Source organism: Astatotilapia calliptera, chromosome 12, assembly GCF_964374335.1.
Source record: "Astatotilapia calliptera chromosome 12, fAstCal68.1, whole genome shotgun sequence".
Classification (NCBI taxonomy): Eukaryota; Metazoa; Chordata; class Actinopteri; order Cichliformes; family Cichlidae; genus Astatotilapia; species Astatotilapia calliptera.
The window spans coordinates 25,209,235-25,222,220 of record NC_137433.1 but is presented as its reverse complement, the minus strand read 5'-3'; the positions used below and the strand labels follow the sequence as shown (position 1 = coordinate 25,222,220).

Genomic DNA, 12,986 nt, shown 5'->3' with positions numbered 1-12,986 from the left:
ATGTGGTAGAAGGGGAGATTTGCATCATGGATGTGCAGTAACTGTCCGATGCGATCATGTCAATATGGACCAAAATCTCTAAAGAATGTTTTCAGCACTTTGTCATGAAGAATGAAGCAAAGCTTGACCCAATACTAACAAAGTGTACCTAATGAAATGTCTGGTGACTGTATACTTAAAGTAGCTTCACAATTGTGTTTTTATTGCACCTCCAATGGAGTTACAGTTAACAGTGTGTACCTATGACAATGCCTATCAGGTAAAACTATAGTAAAAAAGTAAATAAAACGATAAATGCAACATTTTCTACTCAAAATAAGTGCGATAAAAGTACAACGTTCAAATGTACAATATAGTCATAGTGGGTTCGACTCACCATAAATTCGTCACTTCCGCTCTGGTGCTAATCCAGCATCGTGTCACTAGGTGGCGCACTTTTCCTTAAAATGGGACCAGAGCAGTTTCACTGAAACATCAGGTGCGGGTTGGAGAGCAATCTTCACGCTTCACGAGTGAACAAAGAGTCACGAAGGACACAAACGCCCGCAGATAGAATTGGATTTATTTCCTATAATCTCAAAAACATACTTCTTAGTCTGCTTGCACTCCAACAAATAAATATATTCAGTTATATGTAAAGACATAATATTTTAAAATGGCATTTTTACTCGAGTGACTGTTGGGCTGAGGCTAACCATCACTCTATGAAATTAATGCGATCATTACAGTAATTTATTTCATGGCTACTGGCATCAAATCATAATGTCACACACATACACAGATGTGTACACGCAGGCGCTTTAAACTAGTTCATGTGTATTCCTATTCTTGGCATTAGTAAAACAGTATGGCATGTCATGGACTAAGTTTTCTCCCTGACTATCTGTCACAACAACACTGCATTTTGACATGATAATACAAGTTCGGTCAACAACCAACAGTTAGCAGGAACAGCATATAGTATGTGAATACATTTGTACAAAAGGTATACACAAACAGTACACTATATTACGTAATTTGTCTCTTCAATATGGCAGGTACACGCACACATACACACTTACAGTCGCACATTCAGTTACTGAATGAAGCACATCCTCGGGTTTTACGAGTTATTCTGACCTACTGTCACTCACATACGGCAGCTGGGGTCATTGTACTCGAGGACGGGAGAAACTATGTACAGGGTATAATTCATAAAATATTGCACTTATTGGCCCATTGCATCTCACGGCGAACGCCATGACAATGCTCCTAAATCTGTAACACAGCGTGATATATACAGTATCTTATCATATAAATCTACACAGGTATATCAGGACTGACTTCATGCAATTGTTTAGAGCTTTTATTCAACTATGTGACAAACAACCGACGATGTGAAAAGAACTGTAATGTTTTGGCACAATTTATTTTCTTCTAAGACTAGCAGAACTGAAACTTTTCTGGCTTTTCAAACAACCTACAACGTTTCTATTACATGGAATTACATTAAGACACTAGAGTACGGTATATGCCCGCTATGAGAAGTTTCCCTTTTTACATTGTTGTCAATTTTTTCAGAGGGTGGGGGTAGGATGGAGGACTTCATTTTATCATACAAACATGGAATTTAAGCATGCTGAGTCAAAACTTAAACATATTTTAATATATGGCTGTTTATTCCATGACAGAGCTGATCATTTGTTGTGTATCGCACACAGTGAGCTGTGCTTTGACAGTAAGAGATTTTTCCTTTAATGGAATGCTAAATCACTGTTTTCATATGGAGCAGGGGATGGTTAGGTTTGGGTAAGGCCTATCTTAAAATAAAACAGCACACATTATTGAGTTTTTGGCAGCATGCTCATTGGATCGAACTATAAAAGAGTGTCTTGGAGGCTAAGCACATGGAAATGGTTGCTTAAGATATACTTATTAGATATACTTAGAGGAATCACATCTACAGACAGCGGAGGGTGGAACAGTACTCACGTCAACGTTACACACACTCCAACAGTAAAACAGGACAGAGGGACTTACAGAGGCCGTATTGAAGATGCTAAAAGGCCACTTTTTTCCAAGGTAGATGATTTTAAGATGGCGAAGTTGCAGTCGGACATAATACTCGCATTCACGCAAACCCGCACTCACTTATTGTGCAGTCACACAACAGCCACACACACACACACGTTACACAAAAGAAAGCCGCTACATCCTATAGTGCACTAAATCATAGATTTGGCAGCTTCAGGAACCTATAAAAGGAAAAAACATACTGTACAAAAACATAAAAAATAAAAAGCTTATTAAAGCACTCACTGACTATCCTTCAAGGTATTATCATCATTATTATAGCTTTTAAAGGTCTTAAGGATTAAGTGTACAGTGTGAACTATTTGCAGCCTATGAAACATACTTGGTTTGTAACCACACTAACTAGCCAAAGAATGAGAATATGGTGTCTGTGTATTCAAGTTATACTGTAATGTTATGCATCTTACAACAGCCACGTTTGTTTTCCTGGTTATTTGCTATTGATATAAGGTGATAAAGTTAAGAGATAATAGGACAGATTTTTGTAATTCTACTACTAAACGGGGTTTGAAGTGTAGTCCAGGGGAAAGCAGCACTATAGCAGGAGTGATAACGCTCAGGGAGAACAATTTTTTACCACCTTACAGGACCTGTGCTGCTCTCCTGCTCCTTGACATGGCTCACTAACAATTGCAGCCGGGCTGCTGGAGGGGTGGAGCGCTGTCTGTGAGTTTGGCAGTGGGCGCTCCCGTAGTGACAGCTGGATCAGCGTCCAAACTCTCAGACATCTTGTCGCAAATTAGGTCGACGAGACGCTCAAAGGTCTGCTTCACGTTGATGTTGTCCTTGGCGCTTGTCTCAAAAAACTCGAAACCTTGGGATCAGAACGTAGAAATGACCGATTAATGATCACAAGATAAATGTGGGGTGTTTTTGTTTGTTTAGAACAACCTTGACTGTCTGTACAAAACAAATAAATGTCAAAGGTCTTTCTGCAAAAACCAGACTGTGATGCAACCCAGTTTTAAAAACACCAAGTGCTGAATGTTGCTCTGAGACCCACCCAACTGCTCCGCCAGCAGTCTGCCATTATCCACCGAGACCACTCTCTCTTCTTCCATATCACACTTATTCCCAGCCAGCACCACCTGCGCGTTATCCCACGAGTAGGTTTTTATCTGGGTTGACCTGCACGTAATCAGAAAGAAAACACAACAAAAATACATCACATTCACATTAGTGCTGTTTGCCGGGTTTCTCAGAAAGTGCTAGAAACAGATTCTGTGCCACTTTTTTATTGGACCGGAAGAAAGGGCAAGATGTAAATCTGTCCACCATTTGGGTCGGTCATGAACAGTGATTGCATCTCCTTTTGTTTGGCATCGTGTCATATCTGAGTCACTGATGGCATTGCGGAAAAGTGGGTCAGTGGCAGCTCTGTTCTGAAAATTCGTAGTCACTGTTGCTGTAATGTAGGTGATTATTTGCTATTTTTTAGATATTTACAATTTATATTTAGATAGCTATAAAGCTTTTTGGCTTTAGTCACAAACACACACACACACGGGAAACACTGGATTCCATTGTTAAAATAGTTTTGTGAACTGTGTCAAGTGTTAATATCATTACATGCTAATAACGACATCCACATGAACAAGGATTTCACAGCAAATCAGTGAGCTGCTTGAATGGCTCTTACCTCTGCAGGCTGCTTGCAATCTGGGAAGGAATTTAAGGAACAAATTCCTCCCGTGGTGTTGCAGTTTTGACAGAAAGTAGGGCAGTAAACAGGAGAGAAGGAGCCAGCCATAGAAAAAGGAAGAAACAACATCTCAGAGAGAGAGAGAGAGAGAGAGAGAAAGCAGCATGATGTCGGCACACCGCTGCTCTCTGTCCAGTTCTGTCTTGTTTTATTGCTTCAGATGTGGGTCAGTCTGAATCTACGTGCAGGTATTATTCACTGACCAAGAAAAAAATAGTACTGGTGTTTGTATCGCATTTAACGAAGCAACACAAGTAATTAAGAGGTGTTAAATGAAACAGGTAAGTGCCTTTTTTCCTATTGCTGTCCAATATTTATTTTATTGGAATCTTAAGCAGTTGATGTCAATCTCACAGCGCTTCCCTCATTTTCCTATGACATAGGCAGGAAATGAGCGCGTCACAGGCTTTAGTCAGCCACTGTCAGGGAAGCAGCCGTTGCCTTGGCAACCTCTATTTTTTTTCCTCCATCCTTGTCACAAGGAACAAGGTAGAGAGAGAAATCAGAGCTGAGGCCTGTGGTAAAGGCAAAAAAAAAAGAAGGATTCTGGTTATGTGGCAGGTAAAAAAAGAGCCTCTTCTTTTGTGTACAGCTGATGGATTTGTGCACCGTCTGGTGAACAAGTTCACAGGTGACTCTCCTGGATGGTTGCTGCGAGTGACACACTTGGCTCCATTAATTGAGATACCCATCACAGACTGTGCTCAGACTGCAGCGCTCTATTAAAGTGTCAAGCAGGCCTTAAAAGAATAATAGGTGTGTCTGGCTCTGAGCTGTCTTTACAAGAAAGCCTTTCTGGCTTACAGTAACAGAAAAAGCACTTGAATACCAATCAGGCAGATGATATGAAGCAGTTCCTGCTGATGTACAGAACCCCAGCAGATTTTTTTTTTAAACATTTCATTTCCAGTTAAACAACAAATATGCGTTTTGTTAGATTAAACACTTTAACAGCTGAGTGACTGGAGCGGAGAAGACAGCGGTCTTACAGTAATGGTATTTATCATACAAGTCACACAAAGAATTTCTCATGCACCCCACTTTTATGAGGACCCCACATAAAAGTGGGGTGCATGAGAATTTTGTATAGCCTAGCTTAATATGATTTTAACCTTTGTACTGTATTTGCTTTAATTCCAACAACATGATCCAACTGAGAGACCGGAGATGAAGACTTTCTCCAGGACCTCGGAAATTAAAGAGACTTTAAAAATAAAGTATGAAGTTGGATCAACTGCAAAAGTGCCGCAATATGTATAACTCAGTGCAGCTGCTACAACATTTACATCATAAGGATGAGCCTCTGATGATTCACAAATCTTTCCTCTCAAAAATGCATGTTTGAGCTCCTGTAATCTCTTTTGCCTGGCAGTGGGTGAGGCTGGGAAAGTGCAAGAAACAGTGTAAATAAACTACAAGATGTTTCCCATCCCAACACCTTTGTACAGTCAAGAGGAAGGATCAGCAAAATATAAACCAAAAGACATGTCGGGGGAGGGGGGGGGTGTGTGGATCTGATGTTTTAATGAATCTTTGATGCTGTTGTGCTGTAATGGTTACACTGAGGAGAACTTCTTGTTGCTAGAGTGAAAATTCTAACCCAAAACCCACTTCCTGATTCGATGAAGCCTTCTAAGTCCCGTTTTAGACTTGGGTGCATCATCATGAATCACAGATATTTGGACTTGGCTCAGACTTACTGTTACACCCCGCAGACACTTCAGTGACTCATGAATGGACCGCAGCCATGACCTTGACAAGTTCCCTTCCTTGATTCTTAAATCTGACAACAGCGCTGCAAACACTACATAACAAGCCTGTCAAATGTGAGACAGTGCTGTGGCCACTGCGAGGACTTTGGAAAGTTAAAACAGCTCAGACTCACAAGGAACTCAAACTATCTCCGCTAACAAGTTAGTCATGGATATAAACTTAACCTATGTCACAGTCTTATCTGCTATTAAACAGTTGTGGTGTTGAATAATTGCAAGGAAAGTGTTGTCCCACAATATGAATAAACAAAGTAAAGGTGAGACTTGACCTATGCCAGTGTCCTAAAAGAAAGACCACCAGAATTTAATCAGTCCATGCAAACAGTTCCTGCACACTCAAAGAAAGCTGCATAGCAAATGCATTGATATTCACAGGAGAGGAATAGAAGAAGTATCGATCATGTACAACATTAAGTCCAGTTTAGTTTATAGCACACTTAAAAGCAGCTGCTGACCAAAGTGTTGTACAGTTAAAAGAAACAAATGACATAAAACACTGAACAAAAAGACAAGAAATTAAAAAGGAAAACATTTAGTGAGAAAACATGAGAAAAGCAACACAAATAAAAATACTCAGAACTCAGTCTGATTTAAAAGCCCAAGAATAAAAACGGATTTTCAAATGCAGCATTTATCTATTTATCAGAAGTAAGAGATAACTGCCAGGTTCCTTGCAAAGGGCTTTTTAAAAAACTTTTTTAAAAAAGGTCAAAGTGGTGGAGGTGAGGGTTTATAAAAAACACAATAAAATCTGTTTTTGTTTTTTCAATTAAGAAGATTTAGTGCATCCATGTGTTAACATTCTCCAGACAGCCCAGTACGCCTTTCAGAGGAATCATAGATTTATGTTCCAGTGGCAGATAAAACTGTGCAACATTAATATGAACCATACTGAGACCAGTATAAAAGTTGAAAAAAAGGCTGAGGGCCCCACATAAAAGTGGGGTGCATGAGAATTTTGTATAGCCCGGCTGAATATGATTTTAACCTTTGTACTGTATTTGCTTTAATTCCAACAACATGATCCAACTGAGAGACCGGAGATGAAGACTTTCTCCAGGACCTCGGAAATTAAAGAGAGTTTAGAAATGAAGTTTGAAGTTGGATAATTTTTAGGAACAGGCTCCACCACAGCATGTTTAAAATCAGACTAAAGACTGCCATTACTCACATCAGCCTCAACAGATATGAACTGCATGCATTATGAAAACAAACAGGCCTGATATGCTGATGTGATGCAAATGATATCCAGAATAAAAAGGGCCTAGAGATGACACCTGTCACACAAAACTGACGAATATGGGCAGCCATAACTCACCAGTCCTGCACAGCACCAAAGGACTCCTCATTGGTGATGTCGTACATGAGGATGAAGCCCATGGCCCCGCGGTAGTAGGCAGTGGTGATGGTCCTGTAGCGCTCTTGGCCCGCTGTGTCCTGTGCACAGAAAACAAGATTTATCACTGCTGTGAGCAGCTAACTGCACTTTACACTGTCAGGTTCAGCCACATGCAACATATGAATAAGCCGATTGCGCAAACATGATTCAAACTGAGACATTTGCTTGGTTTAAATCAACTCAAGTTTGGAATGTTATGTACACATGTTCACAGCTTCATTTACTGTGCCCATGATGCAGAAACAATCATTATACTAATTGCCTCACTGGTGATGCATTGATGAAGTGCCAAAAAAGAGCAATTCAGTTTTGGCTGATGTGATTGATTCTTTTCTCTCCTCAGTAATAATTGATAATCGCTCAGTAGTGTTGAATACTCAGTGGTGCAGGATTAAAAGCTCAGCCTCGTGACATATATTTCTTAGAAAAAGGGGGTTAAATATAGAAGTACAATGATCTGAACCTTGAGAAACCTGCTCGCTGTTTGTGAGTCTGGACCAAATGCTCAGAAGCAAAGCGAGTGATTACACAGCATTTGAGGAGCAGCACACTGCACACAGATCGCCCTGGCAAAAGCAAGCACTCGCCACAGGCTTTGCTGAGATGTCAGTACAGACAGATGAAGTTTTTTGTTCATGAGAAACAAAGAAAAATAGATCCAGGCAGCTATATCACGATAAATGTTCCTGTGATTGCTTAAATATGTGCAGACCTGCAATTTTACACACAGTTACATAACCAGAAATCCCAGTAAGATACTGTATGTTTACTGAGCTGTTGTTACACCCACAACAAGTGTGCTCACAGCCGTCTGTGAAACATGACAGAGGACTTCTGGCTGATCTACTTGGCTCTTGTTAAACAGAAGCCCAGAAGGCAGCAGTGGATTGTATTTGCCACAGTACTTTTGCTTTCTGTCATACTGCACATAACCGCAACAGTGTGCCTGTTATAGCCAGAGGACAGCTCTGACCTTCACTCCACAAAGACAGAGCTCACAGCCTGCCGAGCTTCCACGCACAGCACGGCTCGGACCTTTTGTCAGTTGACAATGCTGCAAAAACGAATGCATGCAAACATGTGCATTTTAATGTCAGCAGCTAGTCTGTGTGGTTCTGCATAAACAGCTTTTTTTGTGGACTGACCAACATAAAAAGGGGAAGATATGTTTCAGAAACTTGTTCACTCTCACTGTGCATATATGAAGTTATCCTCCAATCGTATGAATGCTAGTGTAACCACAGTCTTGTTCCTTTCTTTCAGTTTGAAGTGTTTTAGAAGCCTTTTGATTCTTGGCCGAGTGCTTGACAATGACCTTTGCATTTCAAGGATGTTTTAGTGAGTTGCTTAAAAAGATGGAGCGAGAGGGAAAAAATCTGCTTGAGTACAGAGAATTTGAGCTCCTTGAAAAGCTTCGCTTGTAGTCTGCAATTCACCAGAAATCAATCCAACAAGCTGACTGCTTCAAGTGGAGAGGGAGCCCGACTCTCTTCTTCATTGAGTGAAGTGAGTTTCTGTTTTTCCACTATGATGACGCTGCCAGCACTCTTGGTTTCATTCAGCTCAGCCTAATGCGACAGTAGGGACAGCTCTGTGATGCAACATGCGGTTTTATCCCTCAGCAGATTAAGGATGTGCATACCGCAGTGACATTAGCCAACACCCATCACCTTAGATGGGCACTTAGTGTGTGCCACAGCTCTTTCTTAGCCCAATTAAAAGCAATAGGCTGATTACATGAACGCGAGGCCAGTGATTTTCTCTCTGACTATGCTTTTCTGTGCTTATGATGGAAACACATTAACTCCATTAGCCAATTATTTGACTGTTCAAAGTCTGTTTCCACATCCTGACGAAGCGCCTTTGCTTTGTCTCGCTATGTGATTTGCAGACGCCGAATGTCTGGGGGATCGCTAATTGCTGAGAAAGTCAGCTATGATGACAAACAAGAGAGCAGAACCTCTGAAGGAAAGCTGACACTTGTGGCAATACAGAAAGAAAACAGAAAGTAAGTGAGTAGAAAGGAAGTCAAAGAAAAAGAAAGAGAGCAAGAAGCTTTCTGCTTCTCCCCACTATCTCAGAGGTGTAGTGAGACAATCTGGTTTCACAGCTCAGATGAACTCCTAATTAAACAAACTCAGACATTCTTCAGTTTCCCACACGTTCTAGAGAAGGTGTTGCTTCTGTTTCCTCTCCCACTGGGCGGCAAACTAACACTTACTAGTATCTTGTCAATGATGTTGAAGCTTCCATCTGTCTCAGTGCTTACACTAGAGTGTCAAACACATTATAGCCTTTCCTGAAGCTTTATGGAGTTAATTAAGCGACCAGCTTAATGCACCACACGTTTTCTAAGAGCATCTTCACACCTAAATTCTCCATGTTCTCCAATAGTCTAGAGCACAGCACCTTCTTCCTGTATTTACTTTTGCTGCGTCGCACGCGGTCACATCTGGCCAATAAACAGATTGACCATTCTCACGTGGTTTGCAGTGATGCATTTTGGTTCACTTGGATTTTTCTCTGTGTGAAAAGACATCAATCACGGGGAAAATTTTACAAACTTATCAACTGCTTTGGAAGAATGTAAACAAATTAGAGAGAAATGTGAGAAATCCATAGGAATGATGAAGAAATCACTAGAGATATGTTTTGATGTCAATTGAGATAATAGATAAAATTCAAATCCAAATACAGAGCTAAAGTGGTTATGTTCTATCCAATATCTAAATTAATACCTTTGTGTGCAGTTGTGGGTTTTTTTTTTTTACTTTGCCAAATATAAAGCAATCGAATCCTTGAAACACAAGAAGATATGGACAGAGGTCAGGACAAAGTGATAGATTGACAGCCTTTTACAAACAGGGGTCATTCAGCAGGAACACAAAGGTGGAGGGAAACGAGAGATTGTTGTATAGTTTTCATTTTGTATTTCCTTATGCTTATGAGTTTTTCCTCCTTCTGATGCTAGGATTGGTTCTTTATTGTTTTGTTATTTGTGTCTTTAGTTGTAGTTTAGGCATAGTTGACTTTAGGTTTATTAGTTCCCTTTAGTGTTCCCATTTTGTTCCTTCAGTCTCATCTTTGTGTTGGTCTTTTTGTTTTTATCAGTTCAGTTGTGGCTCTTCCTGTTTTATTTTGCTAAGTGTTGCTCTCTGTGTCTGTGTTCCTTGCAGTTTCCACTTCCTGTATTACCTTTTATATATTTTATCTCAGTCTCCCCTTTTCCTTTGTCGAGTACTCCTACTTAGCTGATGTTCCTAGTGATTACTAAGTTTTGGAACTCCTACTTTGCAATTCATTTGATAGATTCTGGACTTTGTTTATGCCCTGGACTATCACCATTAAAGCTTGCTTTGGTGTCATTTCAGGTCTCCTACGTCCTCAAACAGACTCAAATATAACACAAACTTTTGCCTGTGCTCAGACGGCATTACAAAGGAATCCGGATTCTAAAAGAGCGTTCCTTCTCAACAAAATTTGTCAAGTTGTTTCTTCTGGCTAGGTCGTCAGTCAAATATTTTGTGGCTCAATGTCGCTAAATGTTTAATGCTCGCGTTTGAATATTTCATACCCAGATCTGCAGTTTGATCCTCTTGTCATTCTTGTACACAGTCTTCACTTTGAAGTCGATGCCCACGGTGCTGACGAAAGCTGAGGTGAAGGCATCGTCTGCATAGCGGAACAGGAAAGACGTTTTGCCCACGCTGCTGTTACCAATGATCAGCAGCTTAAACATATAGTCAAAATTTTCCCCTCCCTCTCCTTTTCCTTTCGCATCTTGAGTGGCAGCCATCTGCAAAAAAAAGAAAAAAAAAGAGATTGGGGAGGGGAGGTTAATGCAAAGGGTTGGAAACATTTTTAGAAAAGTGCTTTTTAAGATGGTTCATGTCCATTGACCACAAAGTAAAAGAGAGTGCTGCAGACAGATGCAGAGTAAAAAGTGCAAGCTTGTTCTACAAGGCCAGATCAGAGGTGACAGAAGGCTGTGTAAGGCAAACCAGCATGAGCAGCACCACAAGCTGTTGTATCGATGACTGTTGGATAACCAGGACTTTTAAAAGCCTGATTTTTTCTTAAAATACTTTCTTTAACATATGAAGATGATTAATGTTATGGCAGAGAGAGCGAGGGCAATATTTCAGATTCAGATCTTTTAATGTTTAATTTTACACAACTCCTATTCATATTGTATTGAGCTATTTAAACCTTAAGACTCACTGATTTTTTCCTCTGTGAAGTTTTCTTCTAGAAATTGACTTCTGTTTGATAAAAACGTCAAATCTCATCCCATATTACCACACACTGGTGTTATACAAAGGACAGAGCACACATGGATCTTTCACCTTAGCAGAGCATCTACCCAAACCGTTTCAGTGCAAGCTGTCAGCAGCCAGCGACCTCCGAGGACGAGAGTACTACGAACAGGACGACACCAGCACAGTCATATCCGCCTCCAAGGTGAATGTTCCGACAAAGCCTCTGTGCCAAACCTGTGCAGTTAATAAATGATGCCGGACCTCCATCACACACAAGATCAGGACTTCGGTTCGCTTCCGCGTATGAAACAACACCACCGAGGAGTGTTTTTGCAAGGACACAGTGTTGAAAATATCGCTGCAACGATGTCATTTACACGCACCGCATAAAGCAAGAAGCTCTGCTATAAAATTACACCCCGCGGATGAGCGAGAAGCCGCATGCCAGCTAGTGTTTCGGCGACCAATTCTGGGCAGGTCATTTTTATCTATCAATGAAATTCTTCCACGCAATTACGACTACAAGCTACAGAAAAAAAGAGAAGAAGAAGAAGCGTTGAGGACATTTATGTGAACAAACCTGTTTTTGGAGGCCTCGGTTCTATCTGTATCTGGCCCTGTTTTTTGTTTTATTTTTTATTTTAGTAGAATGCGTTTTCTTTTAAATCTATATTAATATATGTATATATCTGAATCTAACGCGGGCGCTGGTTTTCTTCCCCCCTCTGCCTCTCGCTTTCTCTCTGTGGAGCTCCGACCAATTTCAGCACCTGGGAGCTGTCCCCCTCCGATCTGGCACGCGCCCGCCTCTCACCCCTCCCCTCCACCCCGCGAGCTGACGAAAAAGGCTGGCCCGCGTGAGCCGAGCACGAGCACACGAGGAGGGTGGAAAAGCGGGTTTCGTGCGTGTCTGTGACGTCACCGTCACCCCGTAGACGGGGGTTGTAGTTTTTGCACCGGAGGAGAGCGGAGGAAAACTGCAGCATCAAAAGAAGAGATTTGACTACATTACTCAGCATGCAGCTCAGTCCAACTGTCAACAACTGAAATATTTAGAGAAAGAGAAAACCTTTGTAGTTCACCCTTTGACGGGCGTCAGAGTAACAGATAACAGTAGGCTATGTCGTGTACAGACCCCTGCCATGCAAAATCAAGAGTGCAGGGATAAAAACCTTTTATGGGTATCTGCTATAGTTTGCCTATATATTAAAAATGGCGAATCTTACCTTCCCATACAAGTCCATTCTATTATCAGTTTTTTTTTCTCCAAATATTTGTTTTACAGCTCTCTCTTGCATCCAATAAACTCCCAGCTCAGGAGCATAATTTCGTCTTTTTTTTTTTCAGGAAGCAAATATAATAGCCTCTCCTTTTGCGTCACTGTCGGTCGGTTTTTCTGCCGTCCCCCCGCCCATGAAGCAAAAAAGCCCCACTTCAGAGAACAAGCGGCTGTGCAAATAAGAGCCTACCCCTGAATGCTGATGAATATTGTTATTGTGAACCTTTCGGCTCAATGAGTCTGGGATGAGGCCGCGGCGGAAATGAACAACAACAACAAAAAATATCTTTGCAATTATAATCGCGCCTATAATTAGATGGAGCAGAGAGATTCACACCTGAAATGTATGATCGTAATTAAACACCTATTTAAAGCATTTTAAACACATTTATTTTTATATAACAGCCTTAATTAGAGGCTTTTTTACGCGTTCACACCTGAATCCTAAGTGGCTTATCTTATACTATTGCGCCATGCGATAAGCAGCACAGACCCAGGAGGC

At 41.0% G+C, this 12,986-nt stretch overlaps 1 protein-coding gene across 3 annotated transcripts; it reads right to left on the bottom strand.

Moving 5' to 3' along the window:
• Window positions 1-1,636: 1,636 nt before the first annotated feature.
• Window positions 1,637-12,737, bottom strand: rab3c (RAB3C, member RAS oncogene family). Of its 3 annotated transcripts, none has more exons than XM_026187554.2 (5): window positions 12,432-12,737; window positions 10,521-10,742; window positions 6,866-6,984; window positions 3,077-3,201; window positions 1,637-2,887 (listed from the first exon to the last, which is right to left on the bottom strand). In XM_026187554.2, the coding sequence occupies exons 1-5, from the start codon at window positions 12,501-12,503 to the stop codon at window positions 2,697-2,699; spliced, it is 729 nt and encodes a 242-aa protein (XP_026043339.2). In that variant the 5' UTR covers window positions 12,504-12,737; the 3' UTR covers window positions 1,637-2,696. The 3 variants fall into 3 exon arrangements, with proteins under 3 accessions (XP_026043339.2, XP_026043340.1, XP_026043341.1); XM_026187555.2 differs by lacking the exon at window positions 12,432-12,737 and adding an exon at window positions 11,786-12,022; XM_026187556.2 differs by lacking the exon at window positions 12,432-12,737 and adding an exon at window positions 11,293-11,632.
• Window positions 12,738-12,986: the final 249 nt, after the last annotated feature.